The sequence below is a fragment of the Mandrillus leucophaeus genome, unplaced genomic scaffold (assembly GCF_000951045.1).
Source record: "Mandrillus leucophaeus isolate KB7577 unplaced genomic scaffold, Mleu.le_1.0 Scaffold731, whole genome shotgun sequence".
Lineage (NCBI taxonomy): Eukaryota > Metazoa > Chordata > Mammalia > Primates > Cercopithecidae > Mandrillus > Mandrillus leucophaeus.
This window is the reverse complement of record NW_012107931.1, coordinates 564,009-579,631: the sequence shown is the minus strand read 5'-3', so window position 1 is coordinate 579,631 and position 15,623 is coordinate 564,009. Positions and strand designations below refer to the sequence as shown.

The 15,623-nt window shown below is 48.7% G+C and overlaps 1 protein-coding gene across 1 annotated transcript in view; it reads right to left on the bottom strand.

Annotated features, from left to right (window-relative positions):
* ZC3H12D (zinc finger CCCH-type containing 12D) overlaps nucleotides 1-14,169 on the bottom strand; it is a 51,243-nt gene extending 37,074 nt beyond the window's left edge. Inside the window, exons 1-2 of the mRNA XM_011965666.1 lie at nucleotides 13,923-14,169; nucleotides 2,526-2,900 (exon numbers count right to left, since the gene is read on the bottom strand). Coding sequence (XP_011821056.1) covers nucleotides 2,526-2,830 — 305 coding nt within the window. The 5' untranslated portion in view covers nucleotides 2,831-2,900; nucleotides 13,923-14,169. The remainder of the gene's footprint in view (nucleotides 1-2,525; nucleotides 2,901-13,922) is intronic.
* Nucleotides 14,170-15,623: the final 1,454 nt, after the last annotated feature.

Sequence of the window (15,623 nt, the reverse complement as noted above, 5' to 3'; positions counted from 1 at the left end):
CGTTTCCAGGGGACAGAGCCACAGCCAGGAACAGGCACACTGAAGAACATTCCCACCAACAGGAGCCATATTTCTCATCCGCTCAAGGAGGGAAGAACAGGTGTCCCATTCGGTCTTTAAGCCCCTCCCCACCACTGAAAGGCCAGACAGTGCATGAAGCAGTATTGCCTTCAAAAACGGAAAATGGCAATGTCTGCAATACTACAAAACCTCAGTGAAAGGGAATATTCAGAAACCGTGTTTCTGAGGTTAATTGAATTTTGAGGTCAACAGATAACAATGAGACACCACTTTGGGTTTCAATCACCCATTGCCTGTGAAGGGTCAGCACCCGCTTGAACCTTTCATGACTAAGGATATGGCAGACCCAGGGAACGTGTGTCCTGCTGAAAATCCCATTGGAGGACACAACAGATGTCACTACAGAAGGGGCAGAGGATAGGGTGGAACCTCACACCCCACTCTCCCCAGAACTTGCCTTTAAAAGGAACAAATTAAGTCCCGTGATCAGGTGGCGGTTGTGCCATTTGTCTCTTTTCCCTAACTACTGGGATCCAGGGGCAGAGGGAGGGGATATGTGTGTGTGTAGACACACTGTGTGTGTGTGTGTCCATATATGACACACACAGAGCATAGGTACATGTGCTCTGGAACTCAGGGGTTTTGGAGGTAGCCAGTGTGTGAAAACATTTATGCTCTGACACATTCTTCGTAGTAAGTCTGAGTAAGGGTTTCGATGTGCAACCCACACAGATTGAGCATGAGAAAATTATTCTGATTGCAATCATGGGAGGTGAGGGGCAGAGGTGGGCGATCAATGGGTGTACCCAGGACACATTATGGTCATGTGCTAACAGACGATGTGGCTTAAGTTTGACTCCAAGCAGCCACAGAGTCTCCCATAAAAACAAAACCCTCCACCACTATCCTGTTATAACAATTTCTAAAACATGCCTGGTCCCCAAAGAGATTCTCTGGAGACCAGGCATGTTTCTTGTTGCCCCGAAATAGTCTTTTTACCCTACAGCCACTCTGCTCTTTTGATTTGGAATCACAGAACTCATACAACCTTAGGGCTGGGAAGGTCTTTGATTTAAGCATTCAAAGCTTTCTTTCTATGGAAGCCCAGACAGAGAGGTTCCTTGCTCAGATCATATAGAGGCCAGGCCCTTCTCACAACCCCTTCTAGACTTTCTAGGACCCTCGGAGCCTACTGGATTCTTAAAAATCCTTTTAGCTTCCCAGAGATCTTAAATTGAGCAGGATTTCATAGGTTTACCTATCTGGTGCCTATACATGACATGGGTGAGAATGCAACAGAGACCCCCTGGGCCAGCCCCTAAGTCCCAGGAGAAAGAGAGGGCTCCATCGCCTGCTGATGTCATCAATGCCAAGGAGACTTAGCTGGTTAAAAGTTGAAAAAAAAAAAAAACCCTCAGTACACATCTCAAAAAGGGCAGGGACAGCCCCTGAGGCTGGACCATCTGGGTTGAACCATTGCAAACCTAGGTCCTGCAACACCAAACCCAAAGTGAGCCCAAATCCCCAGGAGAAACTCTTGGAGGCTCTGTTGACACATTCGGCACTGTGGAGAATTGCTTTTATGGATTCCCACCTACGATGGAAGTAACTCAGCTTCTGAAAAGGGAAGCACATGTATTTACAGCTGTGAGTAAACCATTTCCTATGGCTCTGCCCTTTGCACGGCTGTAACAAAGCCAAGTGGTAGAATAATCCACTTGTTTGAGCAATGCCCCACTTCGCCCAGCAGGGTATTGGGGCAGGCTACAGAGATTCCGTCACAGAGGAGCGTAGCCAAGACAGGCAGATAACAATTCGGGCATGAGGCTGGCATTTCCGAAACCCACAAAGATGCCAACACACAAATGTTCACACAGCCGCATCTGTAGCTGAGGGGGCCACAAACAAATCTCTCAAACTTAACTGGGGAACTGCAACACCACCTCCCCAGCAACCCCAGCAGAGGGCTTCCAGCACACTTCAAAGCACACCAGCCCCTCTGATGCTCATAACCTTGAGAGAGTAGAAGAGATATTTGTGGGCCTTTTTCACAGAAGAGGAAATGAGTTCTGCAGCTTTCCCAGAGTCTCGCAGCCGGTTAGGAACAAACTCCCAACAAGAAGCCACATCTGCCAACACTTGACCCAGGGCGCCTCCCTCATTACCACACCTTCCCCAAAAGAAGGCTCTTCCTCTGGGTTATGATAATAACAGCTACACTTGTTGAACACTTACTCTGTGTCAGGCACTATCCTAGGCATTTTGTGCACAAAAACCCTCTACGGAGATTTTATCCCAACTATACAGATGGAGAAAATGAGACTCAGAGGGGTTAGGTGACTTGCTTAATGCCACACAGCTACTAAGAGACGGCACAGGGATTCAAAGCCTGATCCATTGGCCCCAGAGCTCTTTGGACCAAACCACAGCGAAGAGGGACAGTTCTCAGGGCTCCTGCGAACAGGGGCCTCCCCAGCCCCAGCTACAGGATGAAGGGAAGCTACCTCATTGCCACATTGCTGCCATCGATCACTATGGGTCGCAGAGAACTGGCCAGGGCTCCGAAGTCCTCTTCCAGGGCTGTCCCCGGGCCACGCTGGGCAGAGTCCAGGGCCCCACAGGAGCCCCGAGGCACTAGCCTGGGTGTAGCCGGGTACTCCAGGGCCCCCGGGCGGCTGCCTGTGCGGATAAGCTCCTGCAGCACGTCGTTGACCAGGGCGCCCTCGCCCAGCTTGCCCAGCACCCGGAGCACGTCCTCCCGGTCGTAGCCCAGCTTCTGGAAGAACTCCATCTTGCTGGGGTGCTCCATGCTGTGTCCAGCGGCCACCGGCACAGGTCCTGCCCCAGGCTTCCTCCTCTCAGAGCCCTGCAGGCGTGAGCTAAAGAGAAAAAGAACGCATCCATCAGGTGTTTCCTGGGCAGACTGGGGCAAGGGCAAGGTATGCCTGCGCTGGCTCCCTCCCGGCCTAGCTGTCAGGAAATCAGGTGGAGCCCAGTCCCCTTGGGGACTTTCAGTTGCTCAGTGTGGCTGCGGAGCTGCAGAAGCAATCACGCTGCTTTCACAGTGCGCTCTCTGAGGCCTCTACCCCACACTGCCTGGCAGGGAACCCCGACCACACACCAGGGCTGCAGGGGCTGAGCGTGCACCCAGCACTCAGGACAGGCCAGACACAGATTTCTTGTTTCTCAGGCTCTGTAGGGGGCTGAATAGTGACCTCCCAAAATTCCCATGGTGAATTCCTCACCCTAGTGCCTCAGAGTGTGACTATATTTAGAGCTAGGACCTCTAAAAGGAGATCCCAAATCCAATATGACTGGTGTCCTTATAAGAAGCGGAAATTTGAACACAGAACACACAGAGGGACCACCATATGAAGACTCATGGAGAAGGGAGAAAGCGACCCTGCAGGCACCTTGACCTTGAACTTCCAGGCTCCAGAACTTTGAGACAATGAATTTCCCTTAAGCCCCTAGTCTATGGTGCTTTGCTCTGGGGCCAAGCAGACTAACAGAGGCCCCTGGCTTACCCAAGGCCAAGTGCCCCCTGGTGAATTCTACTCCCAGAAAGGCAGTGCTCCCACCCAAATTCTGCTTGGTGCCCTGCACAGCTTTCCCTAATGATTAACTCAGACCACACTGAACCTCTGCAATAGAAGGGCCTGCCCCGGCCGGGCGCAGTGGCTCACGCCTGTCATTCCAGCACTTTGGGAGGCTGAGGCAGGCAGATCAAGAGGTCAGGAGATAGAGACCAGCCTGGCCAACATGGTGAAAACCCGTCTGTACTAAAAATACAAAAATTAGCCCGGCATGGTGGCGCATGCCTGTAATCCCAGCTACTCTGGAGGCTGAGGCAGGAGAATCGCTTGAACCTGGGAGGCAGAGGTTGCAGTGAGCCAAGATCACACCATTGCACTTCAGCCTGGGCAACAAGAGTGAAACTTCATCTCAAAAAGAAAAAAAAAAAGGGCCTACCCCAAATTTGATCCGTCCCAGCCAGGCATTACGTCCTGGCCTATACCAGGGGGTGGGGGGTGACCTGGCAAGGGGGTTGCAGCCTGATAGATGGTTTCTAAAGGAAGACGACTAAACCAATAGGAACACTCTAGACAGCCTGGGTCCCTCTCTCTTTTCTACCTGCAAAGACTGACATATTCAAAAAAATAAATTTTTTAATACAGAAATAATCATGAAAACATATTTACTACAAGCGAAAACTCCAAGCAACGATGAATAAAATACATGATGCCTCTCCTACGCACCCCAACCCACTCGCTTCCCCTACTGTTTTTCTGCATCCCTCTAGTGCTTTCTCTATAAGTTTACTTGCATGTCTAATAGATAAACACAAATATTGTTTTAGAGTTGTTTTGTTTTAGTTTCACACAAATAGTCTCATATTACACTTATTGCTAAGCAACTTACTTTTATTATTAAAAATGCATTTTGGGGGCTGGGCGCAGTGGCTCACACCTGTTATTCCAGCACTTTGGAAGGCCAAGGCAGGTGAGTCCCAAGGTCAGGAGTTCAAGACCAGCCTGGCCAGCACGGCGAAACCCCGTCTCTACTAAAAATATAAAAATTGGCCAGGCGTGTGGCACATGCCTGTAATCTCAGCTACTTGGGAGGCCGAGGCAGGAGAATCGCTGGAACCTGGGAGGCGAAGGCTGCAGTGAGCCGAGATTGTGCTACTGCACTCCAACCTGGGTGACAGAGTGAGACTCCATCTCTCCAAACAACAACAAAAAAAATGCATTTTTGACTGGGCGCAGTGGTTCATGTCTGTAATCCCAATACTCTGGGGGGCGAGGCAGGTGGATCGCTTTAGCCTAGGAATTTGAGACCAGTCACAGCAACATGACAAAATCCTGACACTACAAAAAAATTAAAAAATTAACTGAGCATGGTGGCGTTGGCCTGTAGTCCCAGCTACTCAGGAGGCTGAGACGGTAAAATCTCTTGAGCCCAGGAGTTTGAGGCTGCAGTGAGCCGAGATCATACCACTGCATTTCAGCCCAGGTGATAGAGCGAGACCCTGTCTAAAAAATAAAAACAGAATGGAATGGAATGGAATGGAATGGAATGGAATAGAATAGAATAGAATAGAATAGAATAGAATAGAATAGAATAGAATAGAATAGAATAGAATAGAATAGAATAGAATAGAATTGCAGTTTGGAAATCTTTCCATGCCAGTTTACCTGTTCTGCTGCTCACTGTATCCCCAGCACTTAGGCCAGTGACTCACACGGTTGAATTCAATGTACACATGTTGATTGGTGAATGAATGAATGAATGAATGAATGAGTGAATATGTTCTTCAGTGTTTAACCATGTGTCATAGGATGAAGGTCTGTTTTCCATTTTTCGCTGTTACAAATCAGGCTCAGTGAACATTCTGTCATATTCACCTTTCTACACCATCCTCATCTCAGTAGCACAGGCTCCTGACCTTCAGTCCCTCTTCTCCTATTTGACTTCTTTGCGTCAATCACATCTCTCAGCCAGATTCCCACTTTGGCCTGGCATTCTCCACAGGCCTGTCCCAGGAGTTCAGGAGCCAGAGCAGATCTAACAATGGCAGGGTCTGGCAAGTGAAGGGCATTTCGCAGCCAGTCCCCTGGACAGAGAGGCCTCTGCCACAGCGGCCACCTGCTCACCTCCCACTCCACCTCAGCCCACTGATGGCAGGCACCACGTGAAATAATGAAACCGACCCCAGGGGCACCAGCCCCTTTTAACTGCCAACTCCAGCAACATCTTCACAGTCCTTGCCTTATGCCACCTCTCTGCCGTTTTTGAAACTGGGAACCACTCCTTGATCTGTTATTTTAAATTAAAAATTGTGGACTGCCCTTTCTTGAAACCATCTGTTCCCTTAGGCTGTATAACTTGGCCTCATTCTTTCCCTAAATCGGTCCAGCTCTGTCCCCTATCCTTCAGTGTTGGGGTGCCACCCAGACCCTCCACCAGCCCCTATATTCTGATGGGCCCCACAGCTGCATGATTTGCTCACACCTCCCACGGAACACTGGGCACAGTTATAAGTCTGTGAGACAAACGCTGTGCATGTTATTTAAATATTATGGGAACTCAGAATGCTGTCACACAACAGATATTTGCTAAGTGACTACTTCAGTGGTTCCCAAGGTGTGGTCTAGGGAAGCTTGGGGGACTCCAAGATTTTTTCAGGGCATCTTCAAAGTAAAAACTATTTTTGGGCCAGGCACAGGGCTCACGCCTATAATCCCAACACTTTGGGAGGCCAAGGCGGGCGGATTACGAGGTCAGGAGTTCAAGACCAGCCTGGCCAATATAGTGAAACCCCCCTCTCTACTAAAAATGCAAAAATTAGCTGGGCATGGTGGTGTACACCTGTAGTCTCAGCTACTCGGGAAGCTGAGGCAGGAGAATTGCTTGAACCCGGGGGGCGGAGGTTGTAGTAAGCCGAGATCGCGCCACTGCACTCCAGCCTGGACAACAAGAGTGAGACTCCATCTCAAAAAAACAAACAAACAAACAAAAACTATTTTTATAATAATGCTAAGATGTAATTTCTGTACTTTACTCTTATCCTCTCCTATGTGTACAACAGAATATTCTAGAGACTGCATGTTGTGTGACACTGCAACAGCTTGAATGCAGAAGCAAGTATGAGAATCCAGCTGTCTTCTGTTAACCCAGACATTAAAGAGATTTGCAGAAATGTGAATCAGTGCCAGGCTTCTTACTAATTTTTTTTTGTTTTGGAAAATAAAGTTATTTTTCATGAAGTTATGTCATTTATGTCAGTGTAATTGGTTTATTATTTATGTAGAAATAAATGAATTTTTTTAATTCTTCGTTTTCATTTCTAATAAAGTACATATTCAGCGATAGATAGAACCCACATAAACAAAGACTCTTAATAATTTTTAAGAGTATAAAGGGGTTCTGAAATTTAAAAGTTTATTCTTAAATCTAGAGCTGTTCCAACAGGTATTTCCACATAGCTAACTCCAGTAGGTGACCTATAGACATGCCCTCCTTCACCCAGGGCCCCAGTACAGAACATCCAGAGTTTTTACTCCCTCAATCTGGCCCTCTCAAATCTACCTCCTACTGTCCTCTGCCCCACCCACACCTCAGTCCTGCCGTCTTCACCCCACACCCGACAACTGTAACAGCCTCCATCTGACCTGTAGCCAGTCTGATCATGTTCGCCACCTGCTCCGAAATCTCCTCATTGGCTACAATAAATACACCAAATTCCTAGGCAGGCTGATGAGCTCGTCACAAAGCAGCCCTGATACCGTCCACCTCATTGCCCACCCCTGGCACACCTGACCCCTTCTCTAGAGCCATGCTGAACATTTCCCTGCTCCCTAGGCATTCCAGAATGTTCTCACATCAAGTATAGTGGCTCATGCCTGTAATCCCAGCACTTTGGGAAGCCGAGGTGGGAAGATTGCCTGAGGCCAGGAGTTCAAGAATAGCCTGGACAACATAGTAAGACCCCATCTCTAAAAAAAAAAAAATGTTAAAAATTATCTGGGCATGGTGATGTGTGCCTGAAATCCCAGCCACTCAGGAGGCTGAGACAGGAGGATTACTTGACCCCAGGAGGTCGAGGCTGCAGTGAGCTGTGATCACGTCACTGCACCCCAGCCTGGGTGACAGAGCAAGATCCTATCTCTTAAAAAATAAAACTAAACTTAAAAAACAAACAAAAAAACAGGATGTTCTCAGCACTGTGTTTCTACATATGTTTTCCTCTCTACCTGGAAGGCTTTTTTTGTCTTGGAAGACATCAAGATTCAGCTCAGATGTTATTCAGAGCTGTCATCCCTGTGCCTACAGACAGAATGAGCAGCTTGGCCGTCTCATCTACCACAGCACTTTGCTCACACCTGTCTTATAGCACAGTGAATTGTCATTCTTCTGTTTCTCAAGACGCTGAATTACTCAGGTATCCTGACCTATTGCCTTAGAATCACCAGCACCAGCATGATGCCTAGTATATCTGAGGAGTTTAATGGATTTTTTTTTTAATTTTTAGAGATAGGGTCTTACTATGTTGCCCAAGCTGGACTTGAACTCCTGGGCTCAAATGATCCTCCCACCTTAGCCTACTAAGTATCCAGGACCACAGGTGTGTGCCACAATGCCCTAATAGATTTTTAAAACTAAATGTCCAAAGCTAAAGTTATCTTGTCTCCTCAAATATTTTTTTCCTTGGGCTCCCAATCTTATTGAATGGCATCTCCCAGAGGCCCAAAGAAGAAATCTCGAAGTCCCCTTTCACTCCTCTCTTTTCCTCACCTCTACATCCCATTGGCCAATAATTCTACTTCCTGGACATTTTCCATAACCACCCTCCCCTTCACACTCACACCACCACCACCCTAGCTCATCCACTCCTTTGTGTATCCTTTGTGTAACAAACATTTGCTACTCACCAACTCAACACCAGCACTGTGCTGCACCCCAGCTCTATGAAAACAAAATAAGACAATCCAATGTCAACTCATTCACAATCAGTTCAATAAAACAGACAAAAAACGTTAATAATGAACCATAAACCATGAAGATAAGCATGTACATTCAATTAGAAAAATGTGCTTTCAGATGTGGTACATATACATCACAGAACACCATGCAGACATAAAAAACAAAATCATGTCCTTTGCAACAATATGGATGGAGCTGGAGGCCATTATCCTAGATGAATTAATGCAGAAACAAAAAACCAAATAGCACATGTTCTCACTTATAAGTGGGAGTGAAACACGGAGTCCACATGGACACAAAGAAGAGAACAATAGACACCAGCACTGACCGGGCCCAGTGGCTCATTCCTGTAATCCCAGAACTTTGGGAAGCCAAAGCAGACCAGCCTGACCAACATGGAGAAACCCTGTCTCTACCAAAAATACAAAATGAGCCGGGTGTGGTGGCACATGCCTGTAATCCCAGCTACTCGGGAGGCTGAGGCAGGAGAATTGCTTGAACCAGGAAGGCGGGGCTTGCAGTGAGCTGAGATCATACCATTGTGCTCCAGCCTGGGCAATAAGCTTGAAACTCTGTCTCAAAAAAAAAAAAAAAAAAAAAGATACCAGAACCTACTTAAGGTCGGAGGGTTGGAGGAGGGCAAGGATTGAAAAACCACCTATCAGGTACTAAACTCATTACCTGAGTAACAAAATAATCTATACACCCAACTCCCACCACATGTAATTTACCCATGTAACAAACCTGCACACGTATCCTTGAACCTAAAATAAAAGTTGGAGCCCGGGCACAGTGGCTTATGACTGTAATCCCAGCCCTTTGGGAGGCCAAGGTGAGCGAATCACTTGAGCCCAGGAGTTCAAGACCAGCCTGGGCAACATGGCAAAACCTGACTCCACAAAAAATACAAAAAAAATTAGCTGGGCGTGTTGGCTCACCCCCGTAGTCTCAGCTACTCAGGAGGCTGAAGTGGGAGGATTGATTGAGCCTGGAGTTTAAGGTTTCAGTGAGCCATGATTGTGCCACTGCACTCCAGCCTGGGCAGCAGACTGAGACCCTGTCTCAAAAAAATAAAACAAAGTAAGAAAGAAAAAGAAAAATGTGCTATCAAAATACAGGTGAGGATGAGGTTGGGAGTTCGAGACCAGCCTGACCAACATGGAGAAACCCTGTCTCTACTAAAAATACAAAATTAGCCGGGCATGGTGGCACATGCCTATAATCCCAGCTACTCGGGAGGCTGAGGCAGGAGAATCACTTGAACCCAGGAGGTGGAGATTGCAGTGAGTCAAGGTTGCGCCACTGCACTCCAGCCTGGGCAACAAGAGTGAAATTAATTTTGTCTCAAAAATAATAATAATAATACAGGTGAGGAAGGTCTTATCTTCCTTTGAGGGGCAGGGAAGGCCACGGAAGTGCTGGAGAGAGACTGGCTCTTCCAAGCAGGAAGAAGGGCCGTGTCACACTCCACACCATCATCACAGCTGGGCCCAACACATCCTCCAGGCTCTTGGTCACCTGTCTCCAGCCCAGCCTCACCTCCTCCCTGACTGGTGACCAGTCCTTCTCTCTCAGGACAGTTGTCCCCTCAGCTGAGGTCCACCTGCGGCCCAGACTCCATAAAGGAAGAGGACACTCACCCAGCCTGGCAGGCCAGCCTCACACCAGGGCCACTCACTGAGCCCAGAAGGCCTCCAGTCAGGCTCTTTCCTCGCCCAGAACATCTACCTCACAGGCAAACCCCACTGCCACACCTCTCAGAAGCCTTCTCACCACTGACAGCCCGGCCACCTCCATCCCTCCCCACACAGGCACTGTGACATTTATTTTAATTTGGAAGAAAAAGAAAGAAGGGAAGAGGGAGGGTATGTGGAAGAAAGAAAAGAGGGTGAGAACTAAGAGAGAGAAAGGAACAGAAGAAAGGAACAGGCGACAGGAACAGAAAAGTTCACTTCCTGTGGCTCAGCTTTTTTTTTTTTTTTTTTTTTTTTTTTGAGAGAGAGTCTTGCTCTGCTGCCAAGGCTGGAGTGTAATGGTGCGACCTTGGCTCACTGCTCACTGCAACCTCTGCCTCCTGATTATCAAGCGATTTTCCTGCCTCAGCCTCCCGAGTAGCTGAAACTACAGGCACATGCCATCATGCCCAGCTAACTTTTGTATTTTAGTAGACATGGGGTTTCACTATGTAGGTCAAGCTGGTCTCGAACTCCTGACCTCAAATGATCCACTCGCCTCCCAAAATGCTGGGATTACAGATGTGAGCCACGCTCCCGGCCGTGGCTCAGCCTTTGTATCCAAGGCCTTCCCGTTACCCCTGGTGGGAAGATGGGGTAGATACAAGTGTTCCCTTCCTGCTGGTGAGGAAACTGAGGCTTGGAAAGTAAAGGCTGCATGGCTAGTAAAATGGCGGAGACGATCGGCAGTGACGAAAATAATTTGTCGTTTTGAGTTGTGGTCAGGACACAGGCAGCATCTTGTTAGCTGGGTCAGGTGACTTCTCTTCGGTTACCAAGGAACGGCTCTGAGGAAAGTCCTTGCACTCCATGTGACAGAAACACGAACGTTTCCAAAACGAAAACACTGGGGGCTTTCGCCTGGGGGGCGCAGGGAGAGCCGCCCAGCCAAAGTTGGGGGCAGCTCCCCTAGGGGCCCTCGGACCACAGCCCACAGCCCGTTTTCTGAGAAGACTGAGGGGCAAAGCGTGGCCAGGAGAGCTGTTTTCACACTAAACTAACTGAAGGACTACATCTACTTCAGAGCCTTTTTCTCCCTTGAGACTTTAAAATCAACTCGGTTCCTTTTTAAAACTTCTAAATACGGAAGAAGCAGGGTGAGGGTGAGGTGCTGCTCCTAGGAGCCCCCCAGGCCCTGGGGCCGCAGCCTTCCCCCAGGACATGATGGTCTCTGAGCTGCAGCTCTGCCAGCCGCCACTCGTTTCTTCCTTCCTATTTTGAAGACCTGAAAGTCTGAACGACTTCATTTCAGTTTCCTTCCTCCATCCTGACTGGAAGTCACACACTGTCCAGATGATTAGCGACAACACTTAGAAATCCTCCAAGTGGCCCCGCAAGGCCCTGGGAGGTCACAGGAGCAGCTTCCTGCGGTCAGAGCGGGCCCCTGGCGGTGGGTTCGGGCGGCCTGGAAGAGCAGGGGCCCCACGGCTGGAACAGATCAGATCTGTCCATTCTAGAATCAGTTAATCCAAGGGAGGGGTCCCAGGTTCTAGTCTGCAGTCTCTGACTAGAAGGGCCTGAGGAAAAGAAAATCAAAGAGGAGAGAAGGAGGGTAGGGGAGAAGTGGCAGCTCCCATGGACGCTTCCTTGTATATTATCACATCTGTGGGAACCTCAGTGTCCTGGGAACCACCTTATTATTCCCAGTGCAGGGGAGGAAACTGAGGCAAGGAGCGGCTTTGGTGACATACCCAGGCCCCTACTGTAAATAGGGGAGACCAGACTCCCAAAGGTGGCGATTCGCCGAAGGCACTTCCCAGGGCTGCTCAGGTGCCACCCAAAGGCCACCGGCCACCATGAGGCACCATGGAGCAGGCCACAGCCACCCCAGTCCCAAGACCAGCACACTCAACACCTCGCCCCTGCCCCCCAAGTCTGTTCCCGGGTCACCTCTGCCAGCTCCACAGAAATCCACGACATTATGGCCTCCAGAACTCAGCCACCAGGGTGAAGAGAAAGTTTCCTGCCCTGAGCTTCTCCACAGAGGCCAAGCAGAAAGTTTCTGGTTCAGCTCAGAGCTGGAGGCCCTCAGTGGAGCTGTCAGTCAGTTAGATTTTGAGGAAGTCACAGAGAGGCAAAGACTGTGGATCATGGGACTGGTTTTTCTTGCTTTTTTTTTTTTTTTTTTTTTTTTTTTTTTTTTTAAGGGAACTTGTACTTTTTAAAAATTTTCTTTAAATTGTGGTAAATTATATGTAACATAAAATGTACCATTGTAACTATCTTAAGGGCACAGATCAGTAGCATGGAGCACATTCAGACTGCTGTGCAACCATCACCACGGTCCAGCTCCAGATCTCTTTTCAGTCTGCAAAACTGAAACTCTCCGCTCATTAAACAGTAACTTCCCATTTCCCGTCCCCAGCCCCCGGCGCCCACCTTTGTACGTTCTGTCTCAATAAATATGATGATTCTAGGCAGCTCTTAGGAGTGGAACCATTCAGTATTTGTCCTTTTGTCACCGGCTTATTTTGCTCAGCATTGTATCTTCAGTACAAACTCCCGGGCTCAAGCAATCCTCCCACCTCAGCCTCCTGAGTAGCTGGAACTACAAGCACACATCCCCATGCCTGGCGGGGTTTTTTAAAATTTTTTGAGAGACAGGGGTCTAACTAAGTTGCCCAGGCTGGTCTCAAACCCCTGGCCTCAAGGGATCCTCCCTCCCTGGCCCCACAAAGTGCTGGAATTACAGGTGTGAGCCACCACTCCCAGCCAATTTCTCTCATTTCTAAGGCTGAATAACATTCCTTTGTATGTATACACCACATCATGTTTATCTATTCACCCTTCAATGGATACTTCGGTTGTCTCTGCCTCTGGGCCTCTGCGAGTGATGTTGCTGTGTACAAGAGTGCTGGCCTGGCCTTTTACTTTCTCAAACTTGTCCCCTGCTCTTCTGCACTGTGATGGTCTCTCTAAGGTGGACACACAAGCATTTAAGCCCTGATCCACATCCCGGAGCAACTCTACCGTAGTCCACACCCCAGCCTGCTCATGTGTCAGCGATGGGCACCCCGTGATTGGCATCGCCTGGCCTTAGAGAAAAGCTCATCATCTTGGGGGCCACAGCTGAGGTTTCTTATGGAAGCAGGGAATTTGTCTTCACTGCAGTCAGATTAAGATTTAGTTCAGTTTCCTCATTAGCCTTCATGAAGCCCACAGAGGCATCCTCTGTAAGAGACACTACCAAAAGTTCCTGACTGCATTCAGCCTGGAAACTAGGCTTCCCGTAGACGATAACTAGTCTGGAAGATGCTCTCATGAGCATGGTGACAGGGCTCAAATGCGCCTGAGAGCTCTACTCTTTCTGATTTCCTAACATGTAAATATCTTCAAAGGCCACAGCGGATCTGAAGGAGGTTTTACTGAAACTGAAGAGCTTCCTCTGTTTAATCTTTCCCCCAAAAAACTCATCCGGAAATTAAGCACAATTTTGCTAAAATGAGCAAGGATTTCACCTAAATGAAATTAAAGACGGTTATCTTATTTTTTTATTTAGCACTTAAAATAATTTAGAGTGTGAGAAATCAGATTGTTCAGGGTCACATTCCCCCGAGGACTGTTCTCTAACAGCCCTCCTCCCGCCCCTGCCCCAGGGTTCCAGCCTCTCTCGTCCACCCCTGGACTCAAGTCTGCGTGGTGTTGGCCACACTGACTGACAGCCAGGGGACATGCACTCACCAGCGGGGTGTGTCCCTCCAGTCTTCACAGTGGATGCTGGCCCAGTCACCAGCAGCCTTCACACCCGTGTTCTCCCACCAGTGAGGCCAGGCCTCCAGGTACCAGTGGAGTCAGAGGAGGGCAGCTGGCGTGCGCCACACAGCCACTGGGAGCCACTTCATGCCAATGCTCCACTTCCTGCACGCCACAGTCACGTTCAGCTGCAAAAGTAGTTATGCTTTGGGTTTTGTTTTTTTTTTTTTTTAAGAAAAAAAAAAGGAAAGGAAGAAAGCAATTAAATGGGGGGGGGTGACTTAAAGTTTACGCCTCAGCATGAGTCACAGAATCAAAGTTCAGCAACCACATGCAAAACGAACCCTCCGTGAGGGCAGCAAGTCTCCGTGAGGGCGGCTGGGGTTGGCTGCACAGCAAAGCCAGGAGAGGCACCATGAGAAGAACAGCATTCAGAGTCCGAGGGGGAGAACCCACTTGGAACAGAAGTTCTCCTGCCTCCAGCTGAGAAGATGATCAGATTCTAGCTGCTCCTGGGGAAAGTCGGTACTCACAGCTGGACACAAACATAGCTTGCAGGAGGAAGAGTGTCAGGGCAAGAGAGAGAGCAGAGATGGCTACGGGGATACGGGTACATATGGGGACGTGGTGCAGGCAGGACTCTGTCCCTGCCTTCATGAAGGGGAATTCCAAGCAAGTCACGAAGTCCTCCTGACTAGGGACTAAGGCACTAGCCTGTGTCAGAGATAACATGGTCCTGTGGCTCCCTACTGCTGCCCTGCAGGGCGTGGGTGGTAGCTTCTCTCCCACTGTGGCAGGGGAGGTCTGACCCAGAAGTCTGGCCCCACCTGACCGCAGCATTCTGCAGGCTGCCTGGCCTCCAGCCGCACCAGGTACAGGCAACAGACCCAGAACTCTGAAATGATTTCCTCAATTTGCCGATGCTCATCAGGTGTCAGAAGAAGAGGAAAGAACACAATCAACCCACACAGTAGCCCACCTCCCAAAAGACCTCCGTGTCTCAGGCAGCAACTTGCTCAAGGACACACAGTCGACCAGCTGGCCAAGGTGGATTTAGAACCCAGGTGTTGGTGCTAGGGAGGTAAGAATGGCACAAGGTAACTGGAATGTGTAGCTCTATTTATTTATTCACCACCCGTCTCCCAAAGAAAATGGGAAGCAGTGTAGATTAAAACACATAGAGAATGGAATAATTAAAATAATAAATAAGGCCAGGTGCAGTGTCTCATGCCTGTAATCCCAGCACTCTGGGAGGCCAAGGCGGGAGGATTGCTTGAGCCCAGGAGTTCAAGACCAGCCTGGGCAATATGGCCAAACCCCAGCTCTACAAAAAGTACAAAAATTAGCCAGGCATGATGGCACACACCTGTGGTCCCAGTCACTCTGGAGGCTGAGATGGATTGCTTGAGCCCGGGAGGTTGAGGCTGTAGTGAGCTGTGATCGCACTACTGCACTCCAGCCTGGGTGACAGAGTGAGATCCTGTCTCAAAAACAAATAAATAATTTTTTTTAAAAGTTCAATCAGAAATCCTTACAAGAAAAAAAGACTATCATACTAGAAAGCTAGATTAGAGTAGTCACTGCATTAGAACACTAATTCTAGCTTTGAAATTTTCTGGTACAATGGATTTTCAAGTAACAGCTCCCATTTGTTTCTTTTGTTGTTGTTGTTTGTTTGTTTGAGATGGA